We start from the raw sequence: 21,249 nt of genomic DNA, 5'->3' as shown, positions 1-21,249 counted from the left end.
ATCCTGATTACATATTTTCAGTGTGTATGTATTCAGTTATTTCACAGCAGTGTTTGTGACCTATATCTCACCTTGCTCTTGATCGGATGGCCCAGCAGCACTAAATGATGGGTCAAATGCAGAAGAACAATCTCCAGTGTTATAGACGTAACATAATGGTACACTGCAAATAACTGATGTTGAATGGTCAGTGGGCAGATTTTAATAAAGCGCTTTTCCACCTTCAAGGGACTCAAATCGCTTTATATCAAGGAAACACTCACCCATTCACACACACATTCATACACCAGTGCACACAAACACCGGGGGCGATTAAGTGTCTTGTCCAAGGACACAATGACAGCATTCATTCATCATCATAATAACATTTTACTGACATCTCTGTTCCTGTCTGCTTGTGAGCGGTCTGCAAGTTTCAACCTCACGAGAATGAACTAGTTTACACTGTATGCATATTTATGTTTACACAGTTTTTCACTTTGGACCATGAGATTATTATTGCAAGTTTGTGGAACTAATCCCAAACAAGTAATGAGAAGGTTCAACATTAGTGGATCAGAAATTGAGAAATTTCTTTAAAAACAGTGAATCTCCCACAGAGTCCTACAGCCCCCTGCCCTCTATCGTATTCTTGTCCTCTGCATTAGACTTCACACTGTAGCTAGTTGCATAGTTGTTTTGGTCGTCGCTATAACGTCCTTTAATAGAAAGCATGTGCCTGCTGTCTGTGGAATGGACAGTATGTTGTACACAGTGGGTCACATGTACAGTAGTAGTAGTAGTACACAAACATGTACCAGTCGGGTCCACAATAACCTGAACGCTGCATTGTCAGAATTCTTTGTCTGTTTTCAATGTTCCTTTCTTTGTGCCCATTGTCTTCTGCTATTTGATTTGAATGTGTACGATTACAACAAAAAGACTGTGACGAATCATAAAGTACAAGCGAGTGCTCAGAGTATGTATACAACTGAAGTATGAGTACTCAGTGGAAACTTATACACAAACCTGAAGGCTGTTGGTGGAATCCTAGTTTTGTGTAGTACTGTTTACGTGTTTCCTAGCCAATATGTAAAATTGGCATTCTTGGTACAACATGACACATTGACAGATATGAGAAGTAAACTAGTAAAACTTGTCTTTTCGTGTACTGGTTTGAGCTGAGGTATGTACAGGATACTTCACCTCGGAGTAATGAGTGAGTAAAGAGGATGTGTTGACTTTGACTCCTGAAAAAGTTCAATTACAGTCACATTTGTAGCCAAAGAACCAAAGGGAAATAACTTAATCAAGTCAATGCATAACACTGGTTCACAAAATGTTGCAAATGTAGCCTATGCCTATTTTAACGATAAGTAAAGGTATTTAAGGCTTAAAATACAAGAAATAATAGGATCTGATTTAAATGACGCAGTGATGATTTATAATAATAACCTAATACAAAATAACCTTTTTGAAATCCAGCAGGTTTAAACCTAAAATAAATCTCTGATCTGAATCATCACTACACCTGCAGACAATCAGGAATGAAGTGAATGAGTGAATTCTGGAGGTTCTGAGCTTTCACATGAGCCATGGCTGGTCCATACAGGTGAGTGTGAATGAGAAAATCTATTGGTGATTATCAGATTGTAGAATGTGCTGAGATGTGCCAGTTTTCCTGTTGATTGCATTGTATTTTCCAAAGAAATATTTAAATGGTAAGTTCACAAAAGCTGAACCCATCGGCTGTACAAAGATATAATTTTTAGAACTAGAACTAGAACTTGAACTTGCCAAATAACCACAAACAATTTTAACAATATTGATTTTAGCGCCGCCCCCTCTGTGTTCAATATTATTGGCCTATAGAATGTTGTGACGTCATCTGAAACTCAGCCATTCAAAAACAATATCAGGATATGATTTACTGCATTAGCCGGGTGTCCACACGGGGGCGCCACTTCACACCCGAATTGCCATGTTTTTGTCCCCGCTCTTTGTCCATGTGTCCTCCAGGCGTCGCTCCTGCCTCGTTCTTATGCCAAATTCAATCCCACAATCCTTATACCCGGCGGTGTGTTCATTTGAATGGTAAAAACTCCCAAACCAAGCCAAGCGACACTGACACAAGTTGAAGTGGACAAGTTTATGAAGATTTATACCTTTTTGGATTATCACACCTGGAGATCTTTTAGTTTTCTTTACAAGATGAATCGGTTAGTAGTCGTTTTAATCATTTACTTTGAGTTAACAGTGCGCGGATTGTTGTGGGTATAACAAAATGTTCAAAGAGTCAACATGCTAACTGGCTAGCTCGAGTTAGCCTCCGTTAGCGTCCGTTAGCCTGCTGCAGCTAGCGGCCCAGCTACTTTCCCTGTTGTTTTTCATGCTTGAGCTAACATGCTAGGACTCACCGCTAATTAGTGTGAGATCTCGGACAGCGATCTCTCGGCAGTACGCTATCGCACGACTCATGTGTTAAATGCAAAACAGTCTGTGCATTATTAGGATGTAGTTTCAGTCCATTTTGTGCCATGTTGTGACATTAGCAGACCTGCAAATAGTGTAAATGTTTGTCTTACAGCAGCCAACGCCTCTCACCATAATGTAACGCGTATTTAGTGTTTTATTATTTATCGTATTGTTCAGATCATCGTGTTATTTGCTACAACATATGGAGCATCAAGTGAATTCAGTTTACAAACTTGTAGCTATCAATTAATCCGGTTAATTAAGGCGAGATACTGCAGGTAAATTGGGGGAAAAAATTTTAAAATTTCAACCACAAACCTCTTCTTTATTTTACTTGCATTAATATAAGAAGAATATGTATTAAGTGTGTCATATAACGTTATCATATCAATTTAAGGCGTTTTATGTGACAAAAACAAACAAAACAAACATCTGAAAATGGATAGAGATATGTTTAAATTTCTTGATTAATTTTGTTGTCATGTTAGATACTAAAAACATACAAAGTGGATATCTAGATTTTGGATAGCTTATTAACTATTTGAATAAACTAGACCTTACAGTTTGCCTAAAAATTCCAATTTCACCTACTTTTTTGGAGTTGCATCTTTAAAGGTCCTATATTAGCTAAATTTGTTCTTGTAAGCTTTGAGCCATGTTAGAATGTTACTTCCTCAAAAACATACCTGGAGTTCATTCAGTTTCATTCACGCATGTTTGAGTAATCATGCATTATTAGGCTGTCTACATCGCCAAAGCTCAAAATGCTCAGTTCCACCTTGTGACGCCATGAAGTTGTAATTTTCAAGTTAACAGCTACTTTTTACCTCAAGTTAAGTAGAGATTGGCAATTCCAGGTCTGAAATTATCCAAATGATTTTAGTGAAGATGTATGAATCTTAACCTCCTGAGACCCAAGCTCTTACATGACTTTATTTACAAAAACTATTAAGTGCCTGAACACAGCAACCTTTTTCCTGCGTGTAAAAACAAAATGAGAAACAATTGTGCCTCTTGGAACAATGTGTCTCATTTGAAGTGCTGCAAACAGGCGCAAGAAGACATATGCCTTTAAAATAATTAAATAAATAATTAAACTTAATTAAAAAATTAATCAAGAAAATGTACAAATAATAAAATAAAAACAAGTAAATAAATAAATAAAAAATAAAATAAATAAATATTCTTAATCTTGTAAACTCTTAGAAATATTGAAAATTGAACATTTTTGCATTGTTGCTGTTCTTAGTCTTCTAAAAAATTGCATTGTGGCCTAGACAATCCAAAATGTGTTGTCCACAGATGAGGACACCAGGTCTCAGGAGGTTAAAAACACAGTGCAGCACCTACTGAAGTATATATTTTTATATTGTGTATATAAGCACACTCAAAACAACTGACAAAAAGACTGAAATATATTGACAAAACTAAAATCACAGAATCACATTTTATAACAGTTCTAATCTAGCAGGTTAATTTGAAGAATAAGACAGAATACAGTGAAGTTTGTGGAGGCCGGGGTATTGCTTCAGTTCTATTAAAGATGATTCATTTTCCCTACAGTGTCTCATATTATGGCAGCTGGTAAGCATGTCTGGCAACAAGACGTCTTCAAGATCAACTGCAGCAAACCCAATGGCCTTCTGCGACCCTGTCTACAGCCCTCTGCTGACAAGAACATGAAGCAGGTATGGAAACTTGTAATACTTTAACTTTTCTAGCATGGGTTTAACCAAAAAAATAATAGCATGATTTTCTCTCGATTTTGATTTATTTAAAGAAGCACTGATCCAGCTGGTTCAGTTCTTATAAAGATTCTGATACTATGGTTTTAAGTATCTGCTGATGCCTGATAGTATCCGATACCAGTGTGGAGACTGAAATTAGCATTTATTTCTTTAAACCAAAAATTACACAAGACAACTGATCCAAATGTGTTATATAGCTGTTACTAGAGAACAAATTAGTATAAACAAAATAACTGTCTGTTAAGAACATTGACCAGTAAGAGGAGGGGCTGGACGAAAGTAACTGTCATCATAGAGTGGTTTAAATGGAGAATTACAAAATGGCAAAAATAAAAAATTGTATTATTTTCTATGGTGTATTTGTAGATTTGTATGGTGTGAATGTGCGGTGTTGTATGCAGTAGTGCCCTCAACCCCCTATCCCTTTTGTTTTAGGTGAATAATAGACATGAAGAAGATTTAGATAAGAACGGGTGAGTCCTTATTAGTGTGTTTCGGTTTTTCCCTTGACTATTTAAACCACTTGTAAATGAATGTTTTTCCTCATGTTCCCCTTGTTTTCACAGATTTCATGTGCACAGACTACCCTGTTCAGGCAAAGCAAAGAAGTTGCCTCCCAGCAAAAGGAAGGGCTGTCCATTGGAGGTGGTGGGCGTCAAGCTGCACCGCAAAGCATCCCATGTAGGCTGTGCCTGCGACCACGGCATGGCCAACAAAGAGAATGAGCTGACCTTCTCCGACGACACACGGAGCAATTACTACAATGACAACCACGGGCCTCCTGTGAACGCAACAGACGGGTCCAAGATGGCCGGTGCCAGCTCCAAGTACACAGACTTAAATGAGGTGTGTGTCATGTCGTAGAAATGACCGTGTGTTTGTTCATGCAGTATTACAATTATGTTCTCGTCTTAATACTGCTTTAATACCTATACCTTGTGTTGCTGACTCAATTTAAGCATACACCATTGAATTTTTATTTTGGAAAAATGTATCACCTGCTTGTTTCCATGGAGATTTTAATGCCTTGTCTAGAATGTTCTGAGTATGAACTTATTAAACTTATCCATGGAGACAGGCAGGTTATGTCACAAGGGTAAGTTACAGGTCACTTCTGACTGTAAGAAGGGTCACCTCTTCACAGAACGCATGTATTTTTGATCAATTCCCACATTTTAGAATTTGATGTCATACTCTTAGATGGGGGCGAGAGCCAGATTACCCTGTTAATCATATTGTACTTTGTCATAAAATATACAAAAGGTATATTTTTAAATGTTGAACCTGATCAGTTCTATTAGTGAGTAGACCTTCAAACTCACTGTATTACAATAAAAATCTGCATTTGACTATATTAATTCTAGCTGCTCCCATCAGTGCTAAATGTTATTTGGCCTGTAGAATGTTAACATGCCGTCTGAAACGCGGCAATAAACGTAATGTAATTGTTAGAATGCAAGATAGATTAGTTTAATGCCATATTATGGAACATACCAGGCAAAGCAATATTATCTCCATGGAGACAAGCAGGTAGTGGACCTCCCTCTAGGAAAGTTACACAGAGCATCTTTAAGTTTACCAATTGAATGAGAACTCACATCCACTGACTGTATATGATAAGTAAGTGTACTCTTGTGTGTTCAAATATTGACATAATGTTTTCCCTCTTCTGCAGCTGTCAAAGGACCATGAAGCAATGAGTCAAGTCTTATTTGGAAGAAGTCTTCGGCTCAAAGTAGCTCTTAGCCTTTGGCGAAGAAACGCCACTGAACTGGTGGCCTACCTAATCAGGTAAAGACAGACACTGTGACAAATTGGATGGTATTTAATAAGTATTGGTTTCATTGATAATCATGTATTCTATTTCACAGAATACAGGACACAGGAGTGCTGCTTGACTGTTTACCTGTCTTAACAAATAAGTGAGTATAGCTACATTAGCTCTATCAACATTTGGGACTCCTTGGTCTAGGGCTGAACAATTTGGGAAAAATATCTAATTGCAGCTTTTCTGACAAGCATTCCAGTTATGTTTAATAAGATTCTGTTGAAAGGCACATTTAAATGCGTCTGGAAGAATTGGAATATGAACTGACAAACTAATGCCAGAATTAGATTTCAGAACATGTTTGTACAGATCTAAACTACAGGATTAGCAGATTTTATGCAGAATAAGACAAGAGATTTTGTTTAAGAAAGAAATTCATAAATTGCAGCCTTTGAGATTTGTTAATTGCGTCCAGTCAAATTACTGTTTAAATTTAATTGCGACTAATCTTGCCATCCTTGCTTGGTCTTTACGCATGTAAGTTTAACCTGAACAAATTTTCCAACAAACCTACTGGCGTCATCAGACTAATGAGTACAGTTGTCAAGATTTCTGATTATGTTATATAATCATTCTCTCTGCTTCCTCATACTGTTAACCATAATATGTCAAAGCACTTGTTTTTCTTTGTGTTGCCAGCCTTCAAACTGAAGCACCATGTTTATCACTCGGCTGCTGTGTTGACCTCATGCCCCAAGTAAAATTGATTCTCACCAGTAAATACGAAGAGTAAGTGTCACATGTACATGGCAGTGGATGCCAACACTGCCATTTGCAATGTGGACAAAGAAAAATGTCCAATCTCATCTGATACAGTATATTGAATGTCTAAAGATGTACTTAGTATAAAATATAGTATAAAAATATTGATACTTTGCAGTAACATTATGCTGGGGGTGTTTCACATGCATCTCTGTGGTGGAATGTTGAGTCATTACCATGGAGATAAAATGCACACATTAGCATACAGTGTCAAAGAAGTTTTAAGAAAAAATAAAGTGGATTTAAACAACAGTTTCAAGACCCTTTGATCAATATGAGCGTTCATGGCCCCAGTCACTCACTTTTTTTTTAACAAAAAAGTGAGTGACTGAAAGACTGTTGGCTAATGCGATCTAGCTTGAGACTGATTAAACACTGAAGTCTAACTTGAGTAACAGAGCTATAGACAGAGCAGTGCCTACACTTATCATCACACCCCCAGGCACGTTGATGACATCAGCTGTAAAGTATCAGTATGGTGCTAATTTATAATCACATGTCTTCTCTTATAGGCACATATCGGTGGGTTTGCTTTGGGTTCAAGCCATTGTCAGGAAATGGTGGCCTGAACTCTCCAAAAAGGACAAAAGACTGCAGGACAGTTGTACAGAAGACAGGTGAGGAAACACGCTTGTGGTTTGTTGATAAAGAACTGTTGCCGTGTCATAATGAATCATTTGTGTCTTGTAGGAATATCGAAGTGATGAAGCAGCGGCTAAAAGACTTGTGGAAGGAGGGGTCCAAATTATGTGCGGTCCCAGGGTCTACAGGAGATCTGGCCAAGGTTAAGAGAAATTGCATCTTAAAAGGCCCATATAACACTATTTTCTGATCTGTTATAATTGTTTTTCCTCATCAAAAACATACCTGGAGTTGTGTTTTGTTTTCATTCACACATGATTAACACAAAACCCTGCATATTAAGGCTGTGTTCTTCTCTCAAACAGAAAACGCTCTGCTAGGTTATGTCATGTGGTAAACAAAACACAACTCCAGGTATGTTTTTCACTAGGTAACAGCATTATAACATGGCTTAAAGCTCACAAGAGTCAAGAGAAATTGGAAAAGTACCATAGTGGGTTAAGAAGGGGTATTACACTTCTATATTAGGCACATAACATATTTACGGTAGTCACCATGTTACCTTTTGTTGGTTTGAATATATGCTATATTTGCCAAAAACAAAGTTAAATAGTTTGAGGTTTGTTTTTTACATTCTTCCACTCTGAGAAAGCTCTGAGAAAGTTGATTTACCAAAATACCCCTTATTCAAGCATTCCTTGCCCTAGACCCTGAAGGATTTGAATATCACCTGACTCTACAGTCTACAGTTAGCATAGCTGGTTGTGACGGGAAGAGCATCTGACATAAAAATCTGACAAATCTAAAGTTCTCTATGGCAACCTCAGAACTTTTGCAGATTTTTGTAGCCACTATATTAACTTAGCGTGATCTATGGATGGTCCCTTCCAAGTAGAACAGAAATGTATGTATATAATTAAATCTCTGATAGACGTTTACATGCAAACTTCTTGAGAGAAAGACATCAAAAACAGCTGTCTTTGCTGAATTTTATAATGGCAATTGGTAGTCCAAAAGGCATGTTATGGTAATATTAGCAGTCTATTTTGGACTTTATTATTGGCTAGTTTCAGTCTTGCACTTGTCACTCCTTCCTCTCTAAGCTCCTTTTTATCTTGCAGGCAATCGGGGCTTATCTCTCCCAGCTGCCTTGACAGCCTTGGTACAGTTCTGAGGATGTGACCACTACGGCCAGATCACGGCTGTGTTTGGGGCCGATAACACCACCAGACAAGTAGACTGGATCATTTCGACTCTAAAGCTGACTATTCTGACCTCTCCCTTCCTTCAGTGGGAGTCGGAGACACTTGACACAGGGCCTCGAGCGCCTGCCTGCTTTAAAACTAAGCAAAAAGTCAACCTGCTTCACATTGAAGTGGACCGTCTTTGAAGGAGACCGGGTGTATCGCTCTATGAAGTGCCATTATCCAATCGCACCACTTTTGCCATGGAAAGACCAACGCACTTGTGGGTGGAACTAGTGCTCAAATGTTTTGCAATCAGGAACTTGAAACAGTCTTAAGTTATTAGAGCTTTTCTTCCTTTATTTTGCCTGTGCATATGACAATTGACTGTATGTATGAGATGTAAAAACAAGTGATTCTTTTAATCTTTTAATAAATTTAAAATTCCAAAGCATAAAAAATCATTTGTGTCTATTTAGTTAGGTATTGTAAAATTTAGAGACCAATTTCCAAAAAGTTACAATATGATACATTTTTAGTTGTAATTTTAGTAGTAATTTACTAATTTTGAAGAACCACTACTTTGTACAGGAAATTACTAAGACTAATGAAGTATTTCTGTTTTGTTTGTTTTGTTTTTTATTTTGTTTTTTTTTCTGCTTGTATTGTATTTTAAACAGGGCACCCATGAAAAAGAGCCCAAGTGCTCTCATTGGGTTCCCCTGTATAAATAAATATAAATTTGGGAAAACTAAAACTCAAGTAAGAATAAATTACAGAGTAACTGTTGGGACACAACATCTGATTTATAATTTCAAGTTAATGGAATTAGAGGGACAAAACATTAAATAATGCACAAAATCTGGTAATTTTATAGGATAGACACAAAAAGTTAGAAAAACTTAAAATATCTTAAGGAGTGTTGAAATAATGTTCAAATCATTTCATAGTGTCAACATAAAGCTTCTGTCACTTGTAAACTTACTCAGAGTGGGAACAAAAACGGTAAGTTACTGAAGTAAATGCAACTGAGTACTACCCACTGCTGCAATAGATCAAACTGCATTGTACACAAAAGATTACTTGCAGACAACAGTCTTTAGTTGAAGTTGAATAGGCAGCCAATCCAATATTACATCAAAGTAATCTTTACCTTCGTAATAGTACTGCCATGTTTTGTACTTTTCACCTTCAGTCTCCACACTCTTTGAATTCAGGAACATGCTCCTGTAACTAAAAAGAGGTTTGAACCAATAGGGGTAAACCAAAGATCTACAATGCACCATAGTGTCTTCCATTGTTGACATGGGAGGGATGCTTTTGAGTCCCTTTCAGCATGCCAAAGTAAACAATAGAGCGAACCATAACATGACGGATAGCTGCCATGTATTCAAACTTGTATTCAACTTCTACACTAGACAATCAGGATCAAGGCTGCTATGTCTGGACTAACTCAACATTTGTCTAGCTCTAGCAGGTCAAGTATAGTTATTCTCAACATAATTACACAAAATAGAATAGTGCACGTGATACAATGTTATAACATGTCAGTCTTCAAGGTGCACTGTGTGACTTTTCTGATGTGAGGTATCCATGGTTATTGTATTGGTATGTCTGCAATGTTCTAAACTAGATTACACTTGTCTATCTTGCATGTATTTAATTCTTTTTATATTTTTTCTTCATTGATCTCTTCTGACCTAGGGTTGTCACTTGTGCATACACCATAATTATAATTTAATTACACAAAAAATATAATGAAAAGTAACTGATTAATATCCTAAAGCAATTCAGATGTGTTATTGTGTTGTCTTGTCATCTTTTTTTTCTTATTTTTTCTTTTTTATTCTTGTCATCTTCTTGTTTAAATAAAAACAATTTCTCGTGACGTCACTTCCTGCAGAGCCAGCTGATGCGCCCAGTTTTCCGCGCTGTCTCTGCTCAGATCCCAAATCCGTGCTAATTTAGACCCGTTTAGAGCTGTTTTATAGTTTAATCAGAACCCCAGCATGCAGTTTAGAGATAGAATACCGCTGTTATGGCTCTTAGTGCACTGTGCGTTCGTGGCGGCGTGGTGTTTTACAGACATGGACACGGGGCCTAGCGCAGGTGTACCCGCACAGTCCAACGGGGATCGCTTCAAGATCGAGGGAAGAGCCATCGTCCCCGGGATCAAACCACAAGACTGGGTGTCCTCCGCTCGGGTGTTGGTAGAAGGAGAAGAATATGTCGGATTTATGAGGTATTTCGACACTGGAACTGTTTGTGATGCCCTTTCTGTTAGCATTAGCATTAGCTTGTAGCCACTTACTGTAGCCTCTTGCCTGGTAGCTCCTGCAGAGAACAGCTGCTTTAAACAGATGGTAGATCAGCACTGTCCAGACTAGTTAACAGATTAACAAGATAATTAATGAACAGTATTGTGCTTAAACTGCGTATTGGAGCTAAAGTGTGTCGCTGATCTATGGTAGCCCGGCGAGTTCATGTTTGTGATGATGTTTCCATAACATTGTCCTCCAGAGATAAGGCTATTGTTTCTATTCCCCGAAGTCTAATACGCCCAAACTACACTTGATTCTTATAATAACCCTCCTGTTACATTTAGATACCATAAACTAATCTAATCTTTACTGTGGAGGGAAGACAGAAGTTAAATTGCAGTTATATTTGGTTATTCATTCATTGTCAAGTCTAATTAAGCCTGTGTCTTAGCAATGTTGTTGAATGTTGTTGGAGATATGCAGATGTTTATCTACCTCCATTAGTTGAGATTTAAGTATCAGACATATGTGAAATGAGCGTAAAATTACTATAAAATGCAGAGATATAACTTTCAATCACCATAGAAATAATTTACATAGTATTCAATTTTTCTGATCATAACAGCATACTAAATATTAACAATATTTCAATATTCTGCCCATCTCTATACCCCATGAGTTTTTCCCCTATGCCCATATGACCCTCACATACATATTCTGAAATCCTGTATGAGTTATTGTTATATGTTATTGCTTCAGTATGTGCTAGAGAACATAACTGCCAAACTGCCATAACAAAGAACATTTATAGCACATCTAATCATCACATGTAAAATATTAGACAGAGAAACTGCTATTCAATAACAGATTTCATCTCTGTTCCAGAACTGATGGAAGCTTTGCAGTGAACGACATCCCCCCTGGCTCTTATGTTGTGGAAATCATCTCCCCCTCCTTCAGGTTTGAGCCAGTGCGTGTAGACATCACATCAAAGGGCAAAATGAGGTAAAAATCACATCTTTTAATTGACTGACAGTAGGCCTGTCACAGTAACAAAAGTATGATATATTACTACATAAAAATGACCCAATAAACAATAATTTTCAAACTATACAGTATACCACTGACGTAATAACCCTAAAGCAGCATTATCCATTTGAACCTTTTTGTAAATGTGTAACAGTAAAAAAAAAAACAACATAAAATGCAATAAATACATATCAGAATGGAACACTTAATATGTATAATTAGTTATAAAAGATATTTATTTGACCCCCTACTGCTCAAATCTTAGGGTACTTCAAAAAAATTCCCCCCTAGTGCAAAGAATCCCGCAAAATATTGTTCCAACTTTCCTGTATTACACAATGCGTCAATATAATAATTACAGTGACAGGCCTACCTCCATGTTTCTATAATTAAACAACAATGAGTTACCATGGTGATTGTTGTCCATTTCCCAAGGGCACGTCTGGTGAATTATATCAAAACGTCTGAAGTCATCCGGCAGCCGTACCCCCTGCAGATCCGAGCATCTGGGCCTCACAGCTACTTCATGAAGAGGGAGACCTGGGGCTGGACCGACTTCCTCATGAACCCAATGGTGACTAACTCCACCACTATCTTGATCTATATTTAAAAGTTGACCTATTATGCAAACTCGACTTTTTAAGCTTTACCCTCTTGAAGTTGTACTTGGAGTGATTCATGCATATTTGAGTTATCTTTATATTCCTATATTCAAAATGTCATTGCTCCAATCAACTCCCATTTTCACACCACCAGGACACACCCGCTGCTCATTACTTATTTTTTTCTTACAGTGTTGCGTAGCCAATTTGGTGCAAATAGAAAAAAAATAGCGCTACTCACTAGTGTGATGTGCAGCTATCCTAATATGTGTTGACAGCTGGGCGGCTCTTTGTTGTGGCAATATCTGATCCCATTGGGCATGCAAGTTTTCTAACGTGGAAGTCAACGGCCTTCTTTCTTTTATTAAGTTGTTTTAGATTAATATTGTGATTTAAAATTGTAACATAATGATTCATGGCAAAAGCACAATAGACTTTAATTAGTATTCATGTTTCACTCTACAAACACTCTGGAAAATATACCAAGGGGTTTGTTAGATCATAATGGTATTCATAAATTGAATACCTACAAAATTCTACTCGTCTGACTTCTAAATTTAAGACTTCAAACTCTTAGTATGATTTGAAGTCAACGTGGTTGGTGCTAATAATGCTGGGACCTTATCAAGTTCTGGGGAAAGTGCATATCTAATTCCATATCAGAATACTTAGAAACTAGAGGTCATTTATAGCAACACTATAACTGCAAATGGTCCAAATGACTTTTTACATTTTGTTTTTGTCCTTTTCACAGGTGATGATGATGGTCCTTCCTCTGCTGATCATTGTCCTTTTGCCCAAAGTTGTCAACACCAACGATCCAGAAATGAGAAAGGTGACTCTCAAGAGTTTCAAACCTACACCTACCCTGGCACCATTTTTAATTTTTTTTTAAAGTTTCTTCTATGAATAGACATATCACGATAACAAATTTTGAAGAGAAATATTGTGGAAAAACTATAATCTTGACACTACTTTATGCCACTAATTAAGGCCACTATAATGCAAGATAATCCCTGTAAACTATTTTTAAATAGACATAAACTGCAACAAATAAAAAAATTAGCCATGTAAGGCATTTATTCACCCCTCCACAGCTCAAATCTTACCATATTACAACAAAAATACTCCAGATCTCCGCACTCTTGCACAGAAAAAGTACTCACTATAAATATTGAGGCCCATAATATATTGTTCCAGCTTTCATATATTGACCGATAAGTCGATGTAGTTATTATCATGACAGACCTACTTAAGAAGTTCTTTTACATATTACACTGCACAGTAACTACCGGCTATGTGTGCTTCATATTGTCTGTATACTGTTGAAGGCTGATAGTATTTGTTTATGCCCAGATTTGGTGCGGGGGCATTGTTGACAATAATCACACTGTTGATATATCAGCAGTTTTGCGTTGGTTGATGTTGTCATTACCACTTCATATATTAGTGTTAGTTTGGTCATTATCACATCCTTACAGCCTCCTTACTAGTGCTGCTTAATACATCACAAATTGAGTAGCTACACAAATCACAAAGACTGCAGTTATGTAGGTAATACAGTTTTCATTGTTAACAACAAATGATCCTGTATGTAATAAAAAATGCTATGCCTTTACATGTTAGTCCCCTACAAACATATTCTGAGATGCATGATTTTTATATCTTATCTCAAATGTTAATGCTGCTGACCATGTTTAAAAAGTGCAACATTGCTAATCTAAATCAAAATGCAATAGAAACAATTCAATACAAATTTCAAACTCTATTTGAGTACTATGGAATAGACTCGATACTCAAGACCGATTCCAATACCACAATGACAATTAAAAACACTCTTTATTTACACACTAGAATTGATGTTCACGTTGAAGTCATTTTCAACATTAAATAATAGTACTTTCTTTTATATTACCATGTGGCCTTATATCTGTGTAATCACATCAGTTGTCCAGGTAGATTACATAGTGGTCCATGCGCGTATACTAGTCTATGTGTCTTATACTTATTCTGATACAGCTCAAGACTGTTCTAAAGCTATTCAGAAAATGTTAATTTCTGTCTTTTGAATGTAACTTTTTTAGTATCAATATTTGCTCAAATGAGTACCTAGTTTTGATACTAGTTTTAATATCGATTAGTATCTTATTTTTGATACTATTCCTTGGTAATTTATATTGTGTGACTGACTGGTGGTGCATAAAAGACACGTTGTTGCTTCTTGTTTAACTGAAATCTTTCCCTGGGTCCATTCAGTTCATATTTTCCTCATAATGCTTGTTTATAATGCTCAAAGAAACCACATACTCACAATAAACCTATAGTAATAAACCTACTCTTGCAGGAAATGGAACAGTCCATGAACATGCTGAACCCCAACCCCGAGCTACCGGACGTGTCTGAGCTCATGACCAAACTGTTCTCCGGCTCCAAGGGTTCAAGTAAAGCTGGAGGTAGCAGCAAGGGCACCCGGCCAGCTGTCAAACGGAGGTAGTACTGCCCCCTACTGGACATGCCATGGAAGCAAGATTTTTAAGTGTCATTATTTTCCCCATTGGGGTCTACTGTACAGTTTCTTTATTAAGATATTGAGCACATTTGACCTATGAGGTACAATTGGATTTTTTTTTGTTCTGCACTGATATTCTTAACAAATGCTAATATTAATTTACATTTCCTCTATCTGTGAGACCGCTCAATGTTACTCTTCTAACTTAATTATTTCTGCTGCTACTTCCCAATACAGAGCATATATACATATACAAAGGTTTTTTTTGTCTTTGAAAACTGTAAAGCGACTGTGAATGAAGATGCATTGAAATTTTAAGACTTATGAGATCTTATTTAAAAACCAGATTAATAAATTGTGATGGTATATAAAATGTGTCTTATTTTCAAAAATTCATAAACACGTATTTGCAGTAAATGTTTAAATGTGCAAAGCTGTAGAGATCCAGCATTAGGATGTACCTCTGCCAGTGAATTATAATAACAGCTAGAATACTAATACTATTTTTTGAATTTGAATATCTTCTTAAAATTATAGTCCTAAATAAATAATTTAGGACAGAATAATCAAAATGATTTCTGCTCTAGTCCTCTCACATTTGTGCGACAAATGAAATATTGGAATTCATTGGAAAATTGAGTAGTCATTGAAATTACATACTGTATGTTTATATATTTGGGTAGTTCTTTGATTTAAAATGCTGAAATCTACACAAAAATTAGGATCAAGTTTGTCTCATTTTGTAAATAACACACAAAGCAAGCACCGACACATCTATGGTTTTAAAAATAAACTTGAAGTGTATTTTTGGCATTTCATACAAGTAACAAATTGTACAAATAACTTTCACTAATGGACAAACTGCACATTTTCATTCACTCTGAGCTCACCAAAGGCACAGAGTTTAAGCATCAACAGAACACCACACATCTAAGAGACAGCGCTTCATTTACAACAGCACGACGCCCCCCACAGGAAGATATGTGTATTTTACAACAATCAATTTTTTACTCTTATGCACATTGGATATACTGAGTAATCTCAAAGTTATGTCATGTGAAACATAAGAAGTTCATATGCACAGAAACCACTGAAAGCCCTTGAAAACAAAATCAAACATCAGCAAAATTCAGAAACAAAAAACATTGCGTAACATTTAAATTTATATTAAAGTTTTGTCAAAGTGTCAAATCAAGAAAAAAAATATAAAGAGCTCTACACTCTTCCCATTATATACAGAGTATTTAAGCAGAAACACATAGTAGTTTGAACTTCAGCCTGGCACAGACAGCCTGGCTGTACAAAAAATCCTTCATAGATCCAGTCAGGCTCACCAGGCTAGGAATGTACTGCAATGTAAGTGCTGTTCAAATAACAATAGGGTTTCTATCAAACTATTCACTTTGTGCCTCTAATCAGACGCTTTAATAATAATTTGCTCTGTCACTTTTTTTATACTGTATTAGAAAAGTTTGGCCTATAATAATAATAAATCAGCTGTAATTTAATTTGTTAAAGTGGAACTAAACACCCAATCAACTTTTTTGTTTGCTGCTAAACTGTATACATGTTTTTTTAATACTATGATCTACTATTGCTAGTCCTTTTTGGGAATTTTTGTACAAACTAGGTAAATTTGCAGCTTTCAGGTCAAAAACACCTCAATATAAATGTGTGCTGCCTTCAGTGACCACTGTGATTTCAAGTACCTGATGACATCACACAAGACTGACCTGATTAAAGACAGGTTTTTGATCACAAACACTTGGCTGTATGGACTGAATTTGAAGTGTGGATACCTGTTAGACCAATCACATTGCTCCTCATATGTCCAGACCTCCTCCTCTCCCACTCTTTTCTTTAGTCCTCCTCAGTTCAGCAGCTCTATTTGAAATGTGGTTGAAGGAGGAGGTGTTTAGTCCCTCTTTAAAATGTGAGTTTTTATCAATGCAGAGTAAAATTATTTATGTCAAATATTAGCATATATATAAAATCATCATTTATAAATCTAGCACTGTCGTTTTATGCTTCTCCGTTAGAGGCTAATGATGTTTCACGTCATTCAAAGATTTGAAAAATGTTTTGAACATGTCTTTGGTTGGAAGTAAGTCCATGCGGAGTAGGTCACAGAACTGTGGACAAAGGAACTGCTGCTATACCAAATGTGACATAAGTTTTATAAGTCTATGTGTAATCCCTCAGTTGTCTAGGTATGATCCATAGCACACAAAAAAAATGAATTTTTCTTCTGCTATAAGTTTATAAGTCTATGCTATCTTTATAAAAATGATTTTTTATCAACTTAGCATGAGTGACACAAGAACAGACATCACATTGAAAGAGAAATCGCAAGTGCACCTCTTCACTTCTTTAAATAGCCTGTGTGCTCGAGTAGATCCCACAGTTAGAACATGTCCGCCGCTTGGATATCAGTTACTGTAATCACTGTAAAATGTCCACTCTATAAATATACTCCATCACTCTCATCCTTCCCTGACGCAGCCTTATGACCAATGAATGTACACTGCAAACCCATGCTTACACAATACGCCATTAAAACCTCATCATTGTTCCTGCTTGACCAGTTCAAGTGACTTTGTTGTTGACGTGTGCATTCTGTCCTCCCCAGTAGAGCTTCTCCTTGCACCTCCTCCTCCTATACTGGCACAGTAGAAGCATCTTGAAGGTCTTCTGGAAGGTCTTGTTGCACAGGGCGTAGCACATTGGATTGATGGTACTATTGACGTAACACAGCCAATAACCCAAGTGCCACAACCAGGTGGGAATACAGTCGCCGCAGAAGGTGGAGATAAGTACCATTATGTTATAGGGTGTCCATGTTAGTATGAAAGCTAGCAAGATCGCGCTCAAGGTCTGGGCAGCTTTTTTCTCCTTTACGAGCACCATTCGCTTTCTCTTGGTGATTTGATTCTTCATATTGGGATCTATTGGTTTGGAAGTGGTGGAGGAAGACGGCGACGGGTTGTTTTTGACCGCCTGCTCTGTTGCAGTGTTTCTTGGAGATGGTTCAGGACTCGAATCTTTTCCTCTAGAACCCAATTTGAACTTGTACGCAATGCCCTTTTTGCAGTTTTGTTTGGAAGGCGAGGAGAAATACTGCTCGTCGCCTCCGTAGTCCACAACCTGTCCATTCTTACTGCCCCGATTTTGATCTTTAAAGGAGCCCTGGGGGGTATCCATGGAAACATGATGCTCGTCCTCCTCGGAAGACGTGTAGCTGTTGAAGGAAGTGGTCACCTGTTCGGATTTAGTCCACGCCTCTTCGGAGCGTGTAGTGGTTTTGGTGGCGTTGCTTTGGTTGGAAGAAGACCAGGATGCTTGGCTGCGGTCTGCTTTCTCTCGTGTAAAATGGAAACAGGAATGAATTGGTGTCTTTTGAGGTTTGACACCTTCCTGAACGCTTCCACTGGTTAGTCCCTGCAACTCGGCCAAATCTTTAGTCCTTTTTTGAGTTTCTTTGTAGATGCGGCAATACAGGATGGTCATAACAGACACAGGGATGTAGAAAGCAGCAATGGCAGTGCCGAAAGTGATCACGGGCTCTGTCAAAAACTGGATTTGGCACTGATCCAGCGGCACAGTACGCTTGCCAGCTAAATACTGCCAGCAAAGAATTGGAGGAGCCCAGAGAACGAACGACACTATCCATGCCATGCCTATCATAATGGCTGCTCTCTTCGGAGTCCGCTTTGCCCTGTATGTTAATGGCCTTGTAATGGAAAAGTATCTGTCAAAACTGATGACTAATAAGTTCATAACTGAAGCATTACTGGCAACGTAATCCACCGCCAGCCAAAGATCGCACGCTATGTTTCCCAAAGACCAGTATCCCATTAAGATGTATGTAGTGTACAAGTTCATTGACAGCACTCCTATGATGAGGTCAGCACAGGCTAAGCTGAGCAAATAGTAATTGTTGACTGTCTTAAGCTGGCTGTTGACTTTGAAAGACACCAAGACCAGGACGTTGCCCACAATGGTTATTAAGCTCACAATAGCAGATACAGTGGCGATTGCGATCTCCTCCCATAGGCTGTGGTGAAAGATGTGGGCTTGGGATGAGTTGCCAAAAGAGCTGTTGGTCAAATTAGTATCCACACTGTTGGGTTCAAAGTCACTGGTGTAGTTGGACAGGTCACGGAAGATGCTCCTCTGGGGATCCATCTGGGAAAAGAACAGCTCCTAAAAGAAAGAAAAACAGGTGAATTTAGCATCGGTGCAGATTCTTGGATTCATTTATTTTATTTACCAAATGAGAGCACTTAGGCTCTCTTTTTCATGGGCACCCTGTTTAAAATACAATACAAGCCAAAAAAAACCCAACAAACAAAACAAACAAGTATACAAGTGCATATAAAACATTAAAAACAGGAGCAGGTGTGAGTATAAAAGTTTGTTACCAGATTAATAAATTGCGACTGTGTCATTGATGTATCCAGTTTTGCTTTTCCTTGAAGTGTATTCCATTTTTGTGAAGCAACAGCTAAAAGCCCTCTTTCTCATCTCAGTTTTGGTGCTGGTATTGAATATTTTGATATCAATGATTAACAAGCAGGTGAGGTTTTCTGGCAGGATACAGTCATGGTCGCAGAACCCAAAATTGTTGTTTCAGTTATTTTGTTTTGCTGAGTTTCAGATGACATCACAGTCTATAGGCCAAAAACATTTAATACAGATACATTTAATACAATCAATATTGTTAAAATTATGATTTTTCTTAATGGGTCCAGTCACTATAGAAATGATCAGGTGTGTGTGTGTGGGGGTGTGTGTGTGTGTGGGGGGGGGGGTGGGGTGTGTGGGTGTGTGTGTGTGTGTATATATATATATATATATATATATATATATATATATATATATATATATATATATATATACCCCCCCCCCCCCACACACACACACACACACACACAGTACTTTTTACTGTACATTTCTGAAAATCTACTTTAACAAGCCCATATCAAATATTTAACGTGTCCCATTGAGGGTGTGAGCATGAATAAAGGTCGAATGGTTCAGTCTAATTTGTAATAAACACACAGATTTGAAGTATTCACTGTATTGGTGACCAGTCTATGGCTCTCAATCGACCCTCAGCTTTGTCTGTGTTTTTATATGTGGCCCTTGATGAGAAAGGTTTGGACACCCCTGCACTTGGACAACCTGTCAGGAGCAGTGGGCAACAGTAGTACAAAAATGCTGATGAATATACACAGAAAATGCTAGTGTCGCTATAGTGTAAGTATCGCAAGTATCAATTCTTTTACTAATAATAAGAATTTGACCAAGCTTGGCCTGCACAAACAGTGTGGTGTGTCCTCCTTCGTACTGCGTTTGGCTTGCAGCTGTCTTGAGCACTCCTGGGTGGTTGTTAGATTTGAACTTGGCAGCTTCACCTGCTGCAGACTTTTATCTCAGACAGAAGAGTTCAAGATGTCAGCTTTTAAAATGTCTCCCGTGTTGTGGAACAAACCTCTGTCAAGGCCCACAAGAGCTGGAAAACTGTAGTGCCACAACTGTAGGCTTGTGTAAGGTCTTGAAAATACTAAGATTAGGGTGAAAATATGTCCTCTGTGTTTGACCTATCCTGCCGTACCACTAGGACAGGCATGCCCAAACTGTGGCCTTGGGGCCAAACGTGGCACTGAGACGAATTTTACTGGCCCTCAGGCCTTCAGTTGAACTGGCCCAATTGATCATAATCAGTACTTTTTGTGACAAATTTGAGTAATCCTCCCAATATAACCTAAATAACATCACACTGCATTGCCATTCAGACCTATATATGACCTATATATATACCTACAGACCTAATATGTTAATATTTCAAGCCTTATTTAAAGTATGAAGTCAAAACTATTTTAAATGCACCATCTGAATTATTGACTGTATTCACCACTGGTCTGTGACCCTCCGTGTGGCACTCCTGCTTTATAAGATCTCAAAATCTTAAAACAGCTAACCACTTTTACTTTTTACTCTTTAAATACAGTTTTAAACAGGTACTTTAATACTTTTAATTTTACTTGTGTATTTTTTGTATTTTTACTTCAGGTTTCACCAATATCCTTCATAATAGTGACCAGTTGTACGGCTGCATGTAAGTCAGGTTTAGACAGTAAAACAATAAAACACGAATAATAAATATTTAAAATATTTTTATTGAGTTTTATTTAGTCTTAATGCAGGGTTCAAGAGCAGATTTCATCTTCTCCATTTTAGTGAAGCAGACGTCTTTCTCGCACGACTTCAGCGATTTCAGCTCTGAA

General features: G+C 37.5%; 3 protein-coding genes across 3 annotated transcripts in view; 2 read left to right on the top strand and 1 right to left on the bottom strand.

The window, feature by feature from the left end:
* Nucleotides 1–405: 405 nt before the first annotated feature.
* On the top strand, nt 406–9,012 carry katnbl1 (katanin p80 subunit B-like 1). The gene is made up of 11 exons (XM_055232361.1): nt 406–417; nt 2,182–2,198; nt 4,018–4,142; nt 4,638–4,675; nt 4,769–5,048; nt 5,878–5,993; nt 6,074–6,124; nt 6,670–6,759; nt 7,305–7,409; nt 7,483–7,576; nt 8,496–9,012. Exons 3-11 carry the CDS (start codon nt 4,029–4,031, stop codon nt 8,526–8,528), a joined length of 921 nt encoding a protein of 306 aa, XP_055088336.1. The 5' UTR covers nt 406–417; nt 2,182–2,198; nt 4,018–4,028; the 3' UTR covers nt 8,529–9,012.
* A 1,432-nt stretch (nt 9,013–10,444) lies between these two features.
* On the top strand, nt 10,445–15,332 carry emc7b (ER membrane protein complex subunit 7b). The gene is made up of 5 exons (XM_033991071.2): nt 10,445–10,800; nt 11,705–11,824; nt 12,284–12,422; nt 13,205–13,285; nt 14,795–15,332. The coding sequence occupies exons 1-5, from the start codon at nt 10,568–10,570 to the stop codon at nt 14,942–14,944; spliced, it is 723 nt and encodes a 240-aa protein (XP_033846962.1). The 5' UTR covers nt 10,445–10,567; the 3' UTR covers nt 14,945–15,332.
* Nucleotides 15,333–15,737: 405 nt separating this feature from the next.
* The window catches only part of chrm5b (cholinergic receptor, muscarinic 5b), a 24,800-nt gene continuing 19,288 nt past the window's right edge, over nt 15,738–21,249 (bottom strand). Inside the window, exon 2 of the mRNA XM_033991466.2 lies at nt 15,738–19,162. Coding sequence (XP_033847357.1) covers nt 17,546–19,144 — 1,599 coding nt within the window. The 5' untranslated portion in view covers nt 19,145–19,162 and the 3' untranslated portion in view covers nt 15,738–17,545. The remainder of the gene's footprint in view (nt 19,163–21,249) is intronic.

Source organism: Periophthalmus magnuspinnatus, chromosome 24, assembly GCF_009829125.3.
Source record: "Periophthalmus magnuspinnatus isolate fPerMag1 chromosome 24, fPerMag1.2.pri, whole genome shotgun sequence".
Taxonomy (NCBI): domain Eukaryota; kingdom Metazoa; phylum Chordata; class Actinopteri; order Gobiiformes; family Gobiidae; genus Periophthalmus; species Periophthalmus magnuspinnatus.
Note: the sequence above shows the minus strand (reverse complement) of the source record. Positions and strands in the feature narration are given on the sequence as shown.